General features: G+C 51.5%; 1 protein-coding gene across 3 annotated transcripts in view; it reads left to right on the top strand.

The window, feature by feature from the left end:
* The first annotated feature begins 10,994 nt into the window (after positions 1 to 10,994).
* UBE3C (ubiquitin protein ligase E3C) overlaps positions 10,995 to 15,462 on the top strand; it is a 111,450-nt gene continuing 106,982 nt past the window's right edge. For 2 of the 3 annotated variants that reach the window (XM_047763466.1, XM_047763465.1), the window contains exon 1: positions 10,997 to 11,361. In XM_047763466.1, the coding sequence (XP_047619422.1) occupies positions 11,296 to 11,361 (66 nt within the window). In that variant the 5' untranslated portion in view covers positions 10,997 to 11,295. Of the gene's footprint in view, positions 11,362 to 15,462 lie in introns of all 3 variants that reach the window. The other variant, XM_047763467.1, reaches the window with a different exon arrangement.

Below are 15,462 nucleotides of genomic sequence, written 5' to 3'. Positions count from 1 at the left end.
AGAATCCCTCGTGGAGTCAGGGATGCACTTGGATGGATAACGTGACCACAGGACAACCAGCCTCCAGAGGCCCACGACGCCACCCGGCATGTCGTCCAGCCCCAAACTGACTCTCAAACTGCCCAGGCCTCCCGATGGGACCCCTCGTTTCCAGGGGAGCTTCCCTGCCCCACAGGACCAGGTCTGTGTCCCACGCTGTGGGGCTCCCCACTGCAAAGGACCGGGTCTCTTCAAAAATGCATCGTGGGGGCCGAGCAGTTAAGGACACGGCATTGACACTGCTGGGGCTCAAGTTTGTTCCTTGGCCCGTGAACATCTACGTGCTGTGGGCAAGGCCAAAAAAAAAGAAAAGAAAAAACCCCAAACAAACCATCCCAAAATGCCTGGGGCTGGGAAGAGGCTGCATGGGGGTGCGAGAGCAGGTGGCTGGAGAGGGAACCAGATCACCGATGAGTTGGTGATTGTTGAGACTGAGTAATTGGTACAGGAGGGTTTATGATATTTTATGATAAACCTCTATGTCTGCGTAGGTTTAAACATTTCCTCGACAAGAAGTGTTAAAAATGTCCACGGGAGTTCCCGTCGTGGCGCAGTGGTTAGCAAATCTGACTAGGAACCATGAGGTTGCGGGTTCGATTCCCGGCCTTGCTCCGTGGGTGAGGGATCCGGCGTTGCCGTGAGTTGGGGTGTAGGTTGCAGACACGGCTCAGATCCCTCACTGCTGTGGCTCTGGTGTAGGCTGAAGACTACAGCTCAGATTTGACCCCTAGCCTGGGAATCTCCATATGCCGAGGGAAAAGGCAAAAAGACAAAAAAAAAAAAAGTCCACGGTATCACCTGGGCAAATAAAACAGTAATTCATCACGGCTTTTTTCCAGATCAGCAGCTAAGGTGAGGGATCTAGGGAATCTGGAAACCGGGCAGGTGCCCTTGGCAGAGAGAACTCACCAGCTCCTGCGGAAGAGAAGCAGATCCCGGCCAGGGCGGTCCGGGCGCCGGGCAGGCAGCCTGCTCAGCCACGTCTGGGTGTGCTTTGCTAAATGTCCTCCCATTCCTGCAATGTAAGGAAAAACCTGTCTTTCGGAGTTCCCGTCGTGGCGCAGTGGTTAACGAATCCGACTGGGAACCATGAGGTTGCGGGTTCGGTCCCTGCCCTCGCTCAGTGGGTTAACGATCCGGCTTTGCCGTGAGCTGTGGTGTAGGTTGCAGATGCGGCTCGGATCCTGCGTTGCTGTGGCTCTGGCGTAGGCCGGTGGCTACAGCTCTGATTAGACCCCTAGCCTGGGAACCTCCATATGCCGCGGGAGCGGCCCAAGAAATAGCAACAACAACAACAATAACAACAACAACAAAAGACAAAAGACAAAAAAAAAAAAGCCTCTCTTTAAAACATGACGGCCATAATCGTAGGATAATAAACAAGGCATCGTGATACTAACGAGAAGGAGAATAGGAATTTGCATCCGTTTGGGTAATTTTCTTGACTTGTCCGAGTTCAGATTTTCTAATCTGTAAAATGAGAGGACTGGACAAGTTCCACGGCGATCCATCTTTGTTCTTTTTAATATTGATCTATTTAATATCTGTATGTCAGTCCTTGCCCCTCGGAAATACATAAAATATTTTAAAGTAATCACATTTCCTCAGGAAAAATATCATCATAAACCTACTTACCAAATTTAATTTGAAAGATGAGCCACAGGTGGACTGTGGAGGCCTGCTTTCTGGTGTGATATTTATGGCTCTGCATTCCTTTATTATTGTACTCCGGTTTGTGTGTGTGTGTGTAGAAACAACGATAAAAGCCAGATTCCAGGATGTGATGAGGTTGTCCTTTGAAATGTTGAAGTTTCAATTTCTACAGCACATCAATTATACACATTTTTCTTTCTTTTTAATTGACTATAGATCAACTTCTTCTTCTTTTTTTTTTGTCTTTTTGCTTTTTCTAGGGCCACTCCCACGGCATATGTATGGAGGTTCCCAGGCTAAGGGTAGAATCAGAGCTACAGCTGCTGGCCTACACCACAGCAACACAGGATCCGAGCCATGTCTGCAACCTACACCACAGCTCACGCAACACCAGATCCTCAACCCACTGAGCGAGGCCAGGGATCGAACCTGCAACCTCATGGTTCCTAGTCGGATTCGTTAACCGCTGAGCCACGATGGGAACTCCTATACATTTTTCTTAGTATCAAAGTCCCAGACCTCACGCCTTCTCCCCGAGCCCCTCTTGCAATTATCCTCCGAGAAACTGTCTTGGGTGGAAAAGCACCCTCTGTCTTCTTGTGTGTACTGGATTCCACATTTTCTTTTTCTGCAGCTATGATGTTGCCATAGCAGAGAAGCTGCCCTAACACCTTTGCTTCATTCAGCTCCTAGCTGTGCACCCAGAGGAACTGAAACTCGGGACTCAAACACTCTTGCGCCACAGCATTCGCAGTGTCCTCCAACCGACGGGCAAGCTCGGTGTGGTCCGTCCATGCAAGGGACTGTGATTCAGCCTCAAGAAAGAAGGAAATCCTGGGAGCTCCCTTCGTGGCTAAGGAACCTAACAAGGATCCATGAGGATGGGGGTTTGATCCCTGGCCTCGCTCAGTGGTTGGGGATCTGGTGTTGCCGTGAGCTGTGGTGTAGATCGCAGATGTGGTTCCGATCTGGTGTTGCTGTGGCTGTGCCACAGGCTGGTGGCTCCAGCTCCGATTCAACCCCTAGCCTGGGAACCTCCATATGCCACCAATGAGGCCCTAAAAAGCAAAAAAAAAAAAAAAAGGAAATCCTGACACCTGCTCAAGGTGGCTAAACTCTGAGGACATGATACGCCGTGAAATAAGCCAGACGTGGAAGGACGTCTACTGTGTGGTTGCACATATATGAGGACTTCAGTGATGGAGAAACATCCAGCTTGACTGCCTCTCATCCACGACCCTGACCTGATCAACGCCTCCAGACCCAGAGTTGTATTAGCAGTGTTTTGCCGCCTAACGAGTTGCCCCAACACTTGGTGGCTTCAAAACTAAACATTCGGGACCTTGGTGCCTGTGGGTCAGGGATTTGGGAGGGTCTCCCGAGCTTGCCGTCAAGATGGGGTCTCTCCTGCTTGTCTCTGCACCTGACGCTCTGACACCTGGGACTTGGAGGACCCTGGAGGGATGGCCCGCCCGAGGGTTAGCCAATTCCTCGAGACAGTAAAACCTTTCCCCGTGTGTGTGAGCACCTGTTCCAAACAGAAGCCCACCTGTGTACAGCCCCCTCCCCAGCATGGCCTCCTCCGTCCAGCTCCCACCCTCTGGGCCCTCTCCACGGGCCTGCATCATCTCAGGGCCAGGTCCCAACAGCCAAGGGCAGCCGCTCTGCCCCAGTGTCCATGGATTATTCCCCCAGCCAGCCCTGAGGCTGCCCAGGCTCCTTAGCCACCCCTTCCTGCGAGAACCACACTCAAGAGTTCACGCTCTTGCCCCCTCCCCCCATGGCCCTGGTGCTTCCCCTGTGGCCCCCAGGGCTGGGATGCCTCCTCCTCCTGGCCTGTGATGAACAGCCTGGCCCTCTTTGCCCCTCCCAGAAGCTCGTGCACCTGCCGATCACGGTGAGGGCAGAGTAGGCAGCTTCACCCCTTCAGATCTTATCTGGGTTCCAGTCGACCGCCGCGTGGCAGGGCTGCCCGAGGCGCTCTCTGACCAAGGTCTCAGTTTCTGGATTTTCTTTCAGGCTCATCGCTGCCTAGGACCTTGGCTCTCAAATGAGCTCTTTGTATCAGGAGAGATTTACTACCCTAAGTATATCTGTATCTCAGTTTAATGAAAATGTTAAGGATACTTTGATGGTCTCGCGCCAGTGTAATTTTAAATAAAATGTCTTCATTCTTTGGCAGCGGGCACTGCCCTGATGTTTAACCACTGGGAGGTACTTAAGTGAAGTGCTCTTTACAATATTGTGTCTTTACAACATTGGCTGGTTTTATAGCACTTCTTGGCCCCAGGGTAAACAACAAAAAAAAATTTATGGAAATCTTTGAGGCGAACCCTCCTTTCTGTTGCTAGAAATTAAACCCGGGCTGACTGCAGGTTCTAAGGTGATGTTTTAGGGGACACACCAGGCTTCGGAGGTCCCCGGGCGCTGGGGTCTTGAATCCCAGCTGTGTGCAGGCCAGCTGTCACTCTTCCTACGCCCGGTCCCTGCATCGACCACACGCGGCGCGTGACCTCTCCCACACGGGGCTGCCGTGCGATGCAAATGAGTCAACAAGCCTGTGCGGCTGACCAAGTGGATGCTCCGTACAGAGCAGCCGTTCCTGTCCATCCCCCGTGTTTGCATCCTCCAGGACCGAGTTATTCAGGTGGCTTTGAACAGAAGCGTAAGTGTGTCTTTCCAACATGCCATTGGCTTTTTGGAGATTGACTCCTTGAGCTGAGCTTCGGGAAGGGGACCTCTCCTTGGCCGTCCTGGCAGCAAGGGGCCCGGCAAGGCCATCTGGAGCTTTTTGCCACTTGGCCTCCTGCTTCCCGCACCCTGACCGGCGGCCAAACACCGTCTTAATTGTCTAACCTTTTAAAATGATTAAAATGATGATGGTGGTGACCATTTTAATGCATAAAAATCGTATCGGTAGAATGTTAACAGCATATTAAGACTTAGTCTTTCAATAGCGCTTATTGGTAACCTTTTGTTTTGGCCGGTGAACTTAGCAAAATGCTTCAGACGTCTAGTGCCAGGAACAATCGTCTGAAAGGTCTAGGCTTATTCAGCATGTTTGCATCGTGAAAGGCCTCGAGAGCCACGTGGGCCAGGCTTGGGCCTTCAGCCTGGGGACATCTGGCCCACGTGGCAGGTGACGTCTGTGAAGGCAAATGACTCTCCCAAAGGCACAGGTTCGAGGGCAGGGGTGCAAGGGCAGAGCCGAGACCCAAACCTGTCTGTGAGCGGTGTGTGGTCAGGAGAAGACCCCTGGAAAGTTCATTTTCCTTTGACCATTGGGAGCAAGCGTGAGTATCTGTGAACGCTGTTCACTCTGCCCCTGGGCAGAACGAATAAAGTTTCACTGAATAACATGACATTGGTAACCATACGCCTGGAACTAAGGAGGGTGTGGGCCACTTTGCATCAGTCATAGCCCAGTTTTTTAGTTTTTAAAAAAAGGCCTCGTCCTTCATGGTAAAGCGCTTTATGATAAAAAGAAGAAAGCGTTGGGAGTTCGCGTTGTGGCACAGCGGAAACAAATCCAGCTAGTGTCCATGGGGATGTGAGTTCGATCCCTGGCCTCGCTCAATGGGTTAAGGATCTGGCGTTGCCGTGAACTGTGGTGTAGGTTGAAGATGCAGCTCAGATCCCACGTGCCTGTGGCTGTGGTGCAGGCCAGTGGCCACAGCGCAGATTGGATCCCTAGCCTGGGAACGTCCACGTGCCGCAGGTGCGGCCCTTACAAAAAAAAAAAAAAAGATTTAAAAAAAAGAAGAAAGGGTAACTGCTGATGAACCCAAGCCTGTGCGAGCAGAATCAGCTTTTCTGAGCATCTTCCTACCAAGCACCTGCCTCCCGCCTCCCATCTGGCCCCGCCCCACGCCTCCCCCGCCCCCCACGTCGGCCTGTCCCCCCACCCAGGCCGAAGCCCTCAAAGACCCTCCCTCTCCAGGAGGTCCTGCTTTCTATCCTAAGTTGCAAACGCACCTCTGAGGCCTGGGAACATGGCATAGGCCTCAGGCACAGGGTTCTGCTCAGGTGGGCACCAGGCGGGGGACAGTGTGGCTCATAGCCTGCAAGGCAGCTGCTTCCTGCAGCTGTGCGGCTGGCCTGCTGCCTCAGGGCGAGGAGGCTTGCTCGTCATGCTCGTCACCTCCTTGGGTGACTGTCACTGGTGGTGGGCTTGCCCACGTGCTCAGGCCACGTGTGCTCAGACTGCGCTGGGCCCGCAGCCGGGAGACCCTGTGAAGGGCTGGCCGGGGCCATCTCAGCCTCGCCAAGGTGCCTGGGAGGAGGGCTGTCCCCTGCGCATGGCCTGGCCTATAGCTCCTGGCTGGGCTGTGCTCGGGGAAGGACCGACAGAGGGAAGGGTTCCTGATGACCCATGGCAACTCCCACGGAAGCTTCAGCTCGGGAATCTCAGCCGGACCCCATGTGGGAAGGAACTTCCCTCAGAGAGGGGCCATGACCAAGGGCATCATGGCTGGAAACAGGTCCCCAGCCAGCAGGCAGCTGACATCCTGGGTAGGCTCACAGTGACACCGGGCTCAGGGGGGAAAGAGATACGGGGTTTGGATACGTGGGATGGGAGAGAAGGGCCTCCAGTGGGTCTGCTCGCTGGGATCCCCCCAGGCAGATTTGTGAAATTTGCACGACGGAGGCTGCAAGGTCTAGGGTACCTCTTTCTTTCTTTCTTTCTTTCTTTCTTTCTTTCTTTCTTTCTTTCTTTCTTTCTTTCTTTCTTTATTTCTTGGGGGGTCTTTTTGCCATTTCTTGGGCCGCTCCCACGGCATATGGAGGTTCCCAGGCTAGGGGTCCAATCAGAGCTGTAGCCGCCGGCCTACGCCAGAGTCACAGCAATGTGGGATCTGAGCCACGTCTGCAACCTACACCACAGCTCACGGCAATGCTGAATCCTTAACCCGCTGAGCAAGGGCAGGGATCGAACCCGCAACCTCCTGGTTCCTAGTCGGATTCATTAACCAGTGAGCCACAGTGGGAACTCCTAGGGTACTTTCTGAAAGGGAGAGTCAGCAGAAAAGTCTCCCCACAGTCCTGATGGTTCGATTGTACCACTCCTGTAGGAACTAAGGATGCTGGGCAGGGGTTCTGGTCTTCCGTCTTCGTGAAGCTAAAGACATCTCTCCCCCTGCTTGAGGGCCATGGAACGCCCGCTGCATCCCCCAAAAGGTGTCCTGATTTTCTCTCGCCTCAAAAGCACTTGCTGGTTTCTCTTCTGATTTCTTCTTCCACCCAGCTGCTCTGGAGAAGTTATTTAATTTCCTCACCTGTGAGTTTCCCAAATTTTCCCTATCATGGATTTCAAATTTCATTCCACTGTGGCCAGGGAACATTCTTGGTATGATTTCTGTCTTTTCATTGTATGATTTGGCCTGGGCTCCAGGGAGGAGCAGGTGCTCTGCTGGGAGAGGGGAGCGTGATCCAGCCTGAGAGGTCAAGTTGGCTGAGCATGGCCTTGACGTCTTCTTTCCTTGTTACTCTTCTGTCCAGACGTCCTAGCCTAGTGTTCAAAGTGGGGAATTGACGTCTACAATGGTTTTTTTGTCAAATCGTCCATTTCTCCCTTCATTTCTGTCTGTTTCTGTACATGCTGATCCTTTTGGACTTTTTCACTTTTGGCTTTCGCTTTTGCAAAGCGATTTAATTTTTGTACTCTAACCTCCCCCGGAATGTGAAAGTGGAAGAGTTCAAGTTTACGTTCAAGTTTATGGCATTTAATTGTTGCTGTTTTATTAGCGAATGTCATGGGCTGCTTCCCCCACCCCCCCATTCATACGTTGAATGCTAACCCCCGGTATGATGGTGTTGGGGGGCGGACTTTAGGGAGGTGAGGTGGAGCCCTCATGGGTGGGATTAGGGCTCCCTTGTCCCTTCCCCCAGGTGAGGACACAGAGGGAACGAACCAGCCATGAACCAGGAAGTGGGTTGTCACCTGACTCTGAATCTGCCAGAGCTTTGATCTTGAACTTCCAGCCTCCAGAGCCACAGGGAATACATTTGTGTTGTTTATAAGCCTCCCAGTCCATGGTATTCTGCCACGGCAGCCTGAATTCAGACAATGAAGCTTCTTTTCCTGAAAGGAATTTATCGTTCAGTTATTATACACCCAGAGAGTGTATGAGCCATATATCAACATTTTAAAGAATAATACCAAAGCAGACCCCCCTGGAAACACCAGACGGGTTGAGACACAATGATGCCAGCAACCAGGAGTCTCCTTCTAAGGTCTGCTCAGATCAGCAGCTACTATCCTCACGTTTGCAGACAATTTTCTGTATATTTCTCCTTTTTCTTCCTCTTTTTTTTTTTTTCTTTTTATAGCTGCATCTGCAGTATATGGGAATTTCCAGGCTAGGGTGGAATCAGAGCTGCGGCTGCAGGCCTACACCACAGCCATGACAACACTGGATCTGAGCCACATCTGCAAACTACGCCACGCCTTAACCCACTGAGTGAGGCCAGGGATGGAACCCGCATCTTCAAGGACACTGTGTTGGGTCCTTAACCCACTGAGCCAAAGTGTGAACTCGAAATATTTCATGGATGAATAATACTTATTTTTTTTGGGGGGGGTCTTTACTGTGTGCTAAGCATTGTTTTTTGTTTTTGTTTTCGCTGCACTCACAGCAAATGGAAATTCCCAGGCCAAGGGTCAAATCGGAGCTGCAGCTGCAGCACTGCCAGATCCTTAACCTGATGCGCCACAGCGGGAACTCTGTATATTTCTTCATAGTTTTATTCATTGGAATGTCCGCGGTATTTTATTGTTGGGGTGTCTAAACATCATCACTTAATCTCATCGCATGGGTTCCGGTGAACGGCAGCAGGCGGTATGGTTGGGCATGACGTGGGATGGTAGGTGAAAGGAAAGCATTTCCAGACTTAGGTGTACAGTGGCCTTGGTGCTAATTTAATGAATGTTCTCTTTGGACCCGCTCCAAAATCCCTGGAGCCAACACTTCCATGGCTCACGGGTAGCCCCAGAATGATCCCAAAAGAGAGGGGGTGTGTCCTCAGGGACAGCAAAGACAGAACCTACCAAATGGAGGGCTGCTGCTCTGCAGCTCAGCCGCGACAGTCAAGATGCTCCAGGGCCTTTTCTGCAGAAAGAGCTCTTCCTGTGTGCACGAGTTCCGGCACCAGAATTTGTAACGACAACGAAATGGTGTCAAACCACAGGGACCCCAGAGACATTGAGATAATAAATGATGGCACCTCCTTTAGGAGGGGCATAGCCCCAGAGGTACTCCGATTTTACGCAGGGAGACATCTGACCTTCAGCATGCTAAGGGAATAAATTTGGGTTGTTTAAGCCACGAAGTTTGTGGCAAGTGGTTACAGCAATGACAGGAAACCAAGAGAGATGGACAAGCGTGTTTGGAGCCAATTTAGAAAATTTGAAAACCACCCAGCAGATGGAGGACCTTAATTATCAACAAAGCTGGTAGTGGAGAAGGAGGCTTGGTGTTCTGGTTAAATGGGATTTTCTGCTCCTCACTCCTGGCCTTAGACCTTGAAAGGGTTTATTTGAGGCAAAATCTGAGACCTCAGAGCCGACTCATGTACTGAGGGCACATACGGGCTATTGCCAATCTTTTAAATCTTTGCTCATCTAAGAGGTTAAAAAAGGGATATTTTATTTATAAAACCTGTAAAATTTCAAAGGGGATAAAATTTAGATATTTTGGTGAAACAAGGATTTCTTGACATATCAGAGTAGTTTATTAGATGGAAAACTGCACTAATCAGTGGCTTTCAAAGGTTTTTTGATCCTGACTCTTGCCACCTATAGCACGTGTATACACAGTTTGAGCATGCGTACATGTGTGTGTGTGTGTATGTGTGGCAGGGTTTTTCAAAATGAAATTGAAACCCACTAGTGGGTTGTGAAATGTACTTAGTGGTTTGCAACTAGTATTTTATGGTTTTTTTTTTTGCTTTTTTTAGGGCCAAATCTGCGGCCTATGGAAGTTCCTGGGCTAGTGGTTGAATCAGCTGCAGCCGCTGGCCTAAGCCACAGCCACAGCAACACTGGATCCCAGCTGCCTCTTCGACCCACACTGCAGCTCCAAGCAATGCCAGATCATTTAACTCACTGAGTGAGGTCAGGGATCAAACCCGCATCCTTATGGATACTACTTCTTAATCCACTGAGCCACAATGGGAACTCCCACAACCAGTATTTTTTTTTTTTAAGGCAACTGATGAAAAAATAGCGCATCCTGGAGTTCCCATTGTGCTTCAGCAGTAATGAACCTGAATAGTGTCCATGAGGATGTGGGCGCGATCCCTGGCTTCGCTCAGTTGGTTAAGGATCTAGCGTTGCGGTGTGGTGTAGGTCACAGACTCAGCTGGGATCCTGCATGGCTATGGCACAGGCCAGCGGCTGCAGCTCCAGTTAAACTCCTAGACTGGGAACTCCCATAGGTAGCACATGTCGCTCTAAAAAGCAAACAAACAAACAAACAAAATAAATAACAAATAGTTCATTTGACACAGTAATGAAAAATAAGCTTTTTTTTTTTTTTTAATCTTTTTAGGGCCTCACCTGCGTCATATGGAGGTTCCCAGGCTAGGGGTTGAATCAACGCTGTAGCTGCCAACCTATGCCACAGCTGACAGCAATGCCTGGACCCTCAACCCACTGAGCAAGGCCAGGGATCCACCCTGTGTCCTCATGGATACTAGTCGGGTTGGTTACCACTGAGCCACAAGGGGGACCTCTGAAAAGTATGCTTTTGGTTTCAGTTGTGTGTATATGAAATATATGTACATATATATTGATGTATATGTATGTGAATTTGATACATATTTGTGTGCATGTGATTTTATGTGTATGTGTACATGATATACTTTTATGCATGTGCACATATGCATATCTGTTTGTATATGTGTGTGTATATACATGTATGAAGCTCACACATAACTAGGTCGCAATGTTAAATGCATGCACTCTCTACAGGGCACTAAGTAATCACCCTGATCTTTTTCCTCCCGGATGGGTCAAGTTCGGTATCTTATCGGAAGCTGCGAGTCCGCTTCCCAGAAAAGGGCACAAACCAGACCGACTTCGGGGTGCACTCGCCGTCGGAGCGCCGCGCGCGCCCCCGCGCCCGCGCCCCCGCCCCCAGGGTACCTGCGCCTCACGAACGCGCCCGGCCCCGCCCCTCCTTCCCACGCTCCGACGCAGGTCGGCGCGGGCGCGCGCACGCGGGAGGGGCGCGGGGAGAAGCGCCGTGGCGTCGGGCGCGCGCACGCCGGCGGGGCGGCGCACGGCAGCGGCGGCGGCGGCCATCTTTCCTCCCGCGGCCGTTCCTGGTGCAAGTGCGGGGTCCGCGGCCCTCCCAGCGCTCGGGCTCGGCCGGAGCAGCGGCCAGGCGTGGATGACGGGGAGGTGGGCGAGGCCGCCCCGCAGCGTCGCTCCTCCCCCCGCCCGAGGTCCGGCCGGGCGGACAGCGCGCCCGGGTGGCTCGGGGTCGCTCCCCGGCGCGGCCTCGTCCCCGCCGCTCCCCTCCCGCCGGGACCCCCCCGGGCCCGCCCCGCCCGCCCGGGCTCAGAGGGTCGGGCTCCTCCCAGATGGGATAGGCTGTAAAGATGTTTAGTTTTGAAGGGGATTTCAAAACGAGGCCCAAGGTGTCTCTCGGAGGCGCGAGCAGGAAGGTAAGAGCGGCCTGCGTGCGGCGGCGTCTCGGGGCCTGGGCGGGGCCGGCCGCGCGGACCCCGGGCGGGGCATCTGTCCCCGCGGCCGGGACGGCTCTGGGTCACCTGCCCCGACGGCGTACAGCGGGTCTGGGAGGAAGGCTGCAGGGGACTCGGGCTTTGTGGACCGGAATCGCCCAGAAGGCCAGGGATGCTGCGGGTGGACGGGCTTTTTTCTGTTTGGATGGTGAGACGCACAGGACACCGTGTTTCTTTCCAGAGAGGCGCTTTATCACCCTTGACACTGGGTAGTGACTGCATTTAGAACGCTCCCTGGGGTATTTCCTGTTGTAGAAAGTAAGCACACTGTATTTGTTCATGACAGCCGTCTGAAATTGAGGCAGAACTCCTCCTCATTGGCCGCGTGTTTGAATCCAGGGCTACGGAGATGACCCTTTACCAGCCTCCTGGAAACATTTCTGGAGAGTCTCTAGGACTTTTTTTCTGTTACAGTGGCTCGTGTAATTCTCCTTAGGATAGCAGTTTGGAATAACGGTGGACAAAGTAGTCACTCTGCTGTCCTCCCTACTGACTGGCGTCCGTCGACCCGGTGGAATTGCTAGTAACTCCCTCAGCCTCAGTATTGCTTCATCTGCTTGCTTTCCACCCCTTCTCCACTGGCTCCCTTTCCTGCCCGTTTTAGTTGCATCAGACTAACAGTCACACATGGTTCCCTGTGCTTAGCGATTGAAGAGTTTTAAGCAAGTACGGGGGGCTGGTTGTTGAGTACATCCTTTTCTAAAAAATGTCCTTTAAATGCTTTACGTGGCCTTTCTTCTGTATTCGTATGTTCTGGGTGGTACACTTCATGACGGGGGGACCCTAAGAGGATGCTCAAGTCCATGTTAGACTATGTTTTAAATTGTGTGTGATGGTTTCTGAGGGTAGGGGAGTTGGGAGAAAAGTGTGCTGACCGTTTTCAAGCGTTGGGTTTTTGCCTGGTGGTGATGGGTGGGAGGTGGTTGGCTGCAGAACAAGGTAACTCACCTAGGTATTCGTGGCAACTCCGGAGGAGATCCAAGGAGTTCTGACCTCGGAAGAGGCCTTGGAGAACCTCTGGGCCAGATCTAGTTTATAGGTGAGAGCACTTGAGCAATTGCACAGACGCACAGCAAGCTAGCGGCAAGTCACCTCCTCAGAATCCCTGTCACCTCCCTATGTAGGACCTTGTGACACGTTCTGGGACTGCCCCTGCAAGTCCTAGGGCGTTGGTCCTGTTTTCTCACCCTGGTAACACCTCTCTACTTGGAGCAAAATTGTTATCTGGTGCAGTACAGTCACCCTTCCTTTTCAGTGAGGTTCAGACCTAACATACCGTCAAGGTCACAGACATTGTGTGTGTGTGTGTGTGTGTGTGTGTGTGTCTTAGGCCTTGTTCCCTAGAAGCCCAAGAAGCAAATCCTTGTGCAAGTGAAGTTGAGGATGGGCGGGGAGAGGGCTGGGGTCCTGATTTAGCCCATCCCACTCTGGGGAACTCTGGGGTACAGCCGGCTGGCCGGCCGGCATCCCAGCGTTGTCCCTTCTTGAGCCAAGGGGGTTGGCGTTTTGTAGTCCCTGTCTGCAGGCTGCCCTTGGGGTGAGGGCCAGTGTGCTGCTCCTGAGAGTGGCAGCCAGTGGCAGTCACTCGGCAGCAGCTCAGGGCTGGGTGCACGGGCCTGGCGCTCGAGTCTGTAGGTTCCACGAGGCTTTTCACACATGCACACACTCAGGTGAGCACCACTCCCATCCCGTAACATTCCCAGCCTTGCACAGGCTGCCCTCCGCACCCTGCCCGTCTCTGTTGCTCCTAGTTAATGCCGCGGAACTGCTCTTCCCCTTATCCCACAGGTTGGTGTAGCCTGTTCCGCTCCATGTGCGCGGAGGCCCCATTTTTGGGTCTCAACATTGTCTGTACCCTCGTCTTTGTTGTATCGTCTGAACAGACTACAGGTGATCTGTGTCTCTTGGTGGGCACTGGCTGTCACATGCTGGGTCACAGGCGGCACATGGGTTTAGCTCTCGCGCTCTCTGCCTGTTTCCCTACATGGAGACCTGGCTTCTCTGAGGCTTTCCATGGCTCCACTTCCTTACCAACACTTAACATTGTCAGTCCTTTATTTTTTTAGTTTTTATTTATTTATTTATTTTGTCTTCTCTAGGGCCACACCGGCAGCACATGGAGGTTCCCAGGCGAGGGGTCTCATCGGAACTACAGCCGCCAGCCTACACCACAGCCACAGCAACGCAGGATCCGAGCTGCATCTTCAACCTACATCACAGCTCACGGTAACGCCAGATCCTTAACCCCCTGAGCAAGACCAGGGATCGAACCTGCATCCTCATGGATGCTAGTCAGATTTGCTTCCGCCGAGCCACCGTGGGAACTCCTGTCAGTCCTTCTAGCATTGGCACTTCTAGTGGGTGTGTGGTTTTGTGGTAGTTTTAATTTTGTTTCCTAACAGCTAATGATGTTAAGCGCCCACATATGTTTATTTTCCTTAATTTTCTTTGGCTGCAACACAAGTCCTTTGGCTCATGTAAAAAACAAAACCTTGGGAGTTCCCGTTGTGGCTCAGTGGTAACAAACCCCCCTAGTATCCATGAGGATGCTCCTTTGTCAAAGATCAGTTGGCTGTATTTTTGTGGGTCTGTTTCTGGGCTCGGTTCTGTTCCATTGATCTATTTGTCTATTTGGGGTTTTTGTTTGTTTTTGTTTTCTTTTGCGTTTGTTTTTGCCAATGCCGTACTGTCTTGGTTTCTGTAGCTTCATAGTAAGTCTTAAAGTGTTCTTTTTCTTCAGCCTTGTGTTGGCTTTTCTGGGCCTTTTACCTTCTTACTTCAGCCTTCGAGCCAGTTTGTTGATATTCACAAAATAACTTATTGGGATTTTCTTTAAAGCCACTCTGTTTTAGATATATTTGTTACGTCAGGTTTTTTGTTTTTTGTTTTTTGTCTTTTTAGAGCCACACCTGTGACATATGGAAATTCCCAGCCTACACCCCAGCCACAGCAACACAGAATCTGAGTCGCATCTGTGACCCACACCACAGCTTACAGCAGCACCGGATCCTTCGCCCACTGAGCAAGGCCAGGGATCAAACCCGAATCCATCATGGATCCTAGTCGGGTTTGTTACCACGGAGCCCTGATGGGGACGCCTCGGATCTTTTTATTTTAAATTGAAGTGCAGTTGGTGTATAATATTACACGAGGTACAGGTGTACAAGAGTGATTCCTGATTTTAAAAGGTTATACTCTGTATTACTCTCCGCTCTGTGGTTGTCATAAAGTATTGGCCGTCCCTGTGTTGTATGAGCTTACTAGGATTTTGATTGGGGTTGTGTTGATTCTAGATCAGGCAAGTTAGGAAGAGTTGGTCGTGGACTTGTGTTGCAGCCAAAGAAAATTAAGGAAAATAAGTATATGTGGGCGCTTAACATCATTAGCTGTTAGGAAACAATTAAAACTACCACAAAACCACACACCCACTAGAAGTGCCAACGCTAGAAGGACTGACAGGCGTTCCCACGGTGGCTCGGCGGAAGCAAACCTGACTAGCATCCATGAGGATGCGGGTTCGATCCCTGGCCAGCGGGGAAGATCTCGCTGCTTGTTTAGTGCTTTGGTTTGACTCCTCGGCGCTGGCAGGTGACCTGCAATGTGCACTTTTTATGTGTCACGTTAGCTGTAGACCTAAGTCAGTCTGTCTGTCTGTCTGTCTTGGTGTTAATAGAGACAGTTCTCTGTGTGGAACTTCAGATTCCAAATGTTTGTCATTGGTGTATAGGAAAGCAGGTTCATTTTGCGTTTACCCTTTTACCAGTTTCTCCTCGCCCCCCAAGCCCCTGGCAGCCGCTTTCCACTCTCTTAAGTGTTTGGCTTTTTTCGGCGAGGCCGTGTGTAAGTGACGTCACACAGTATCCGTCCTGCTCCGGCTCGTGTCACTTAGCTTAAGGCCCTCGAGGCCTGTCCATGTTTTTACAAAGGGCAGAATTGCCTTCTTCCTCAGGACGGAATACGTTTCCGTGTGTATTGTATCGGTTCGTCTGTTGGTGGACACTTCGATTGTTTCTGTGTTTGGGT

The sequence above is a fragment of the Phacochoerus africanus genome, chromosome 16 (assembly GCF_016906955.1).
Source record: "Phacochoerus africanus isolate WHEZ1 chromosome 16, ROS_Pafr_v1, whole genome shotgun sequence".
Classification (NCBI taxonomy): domain Eukaryota; kingdom Metazoa; phylum Chordata; class Mammalia; order Artiodactyla; family Suidae; genus Phacochoerus; species Phacochoerus africanus.
Note: the sequence above shows the minus strand (reverse complement) of the source record. Positions and strands in the feature narration are given on the sequence as shown.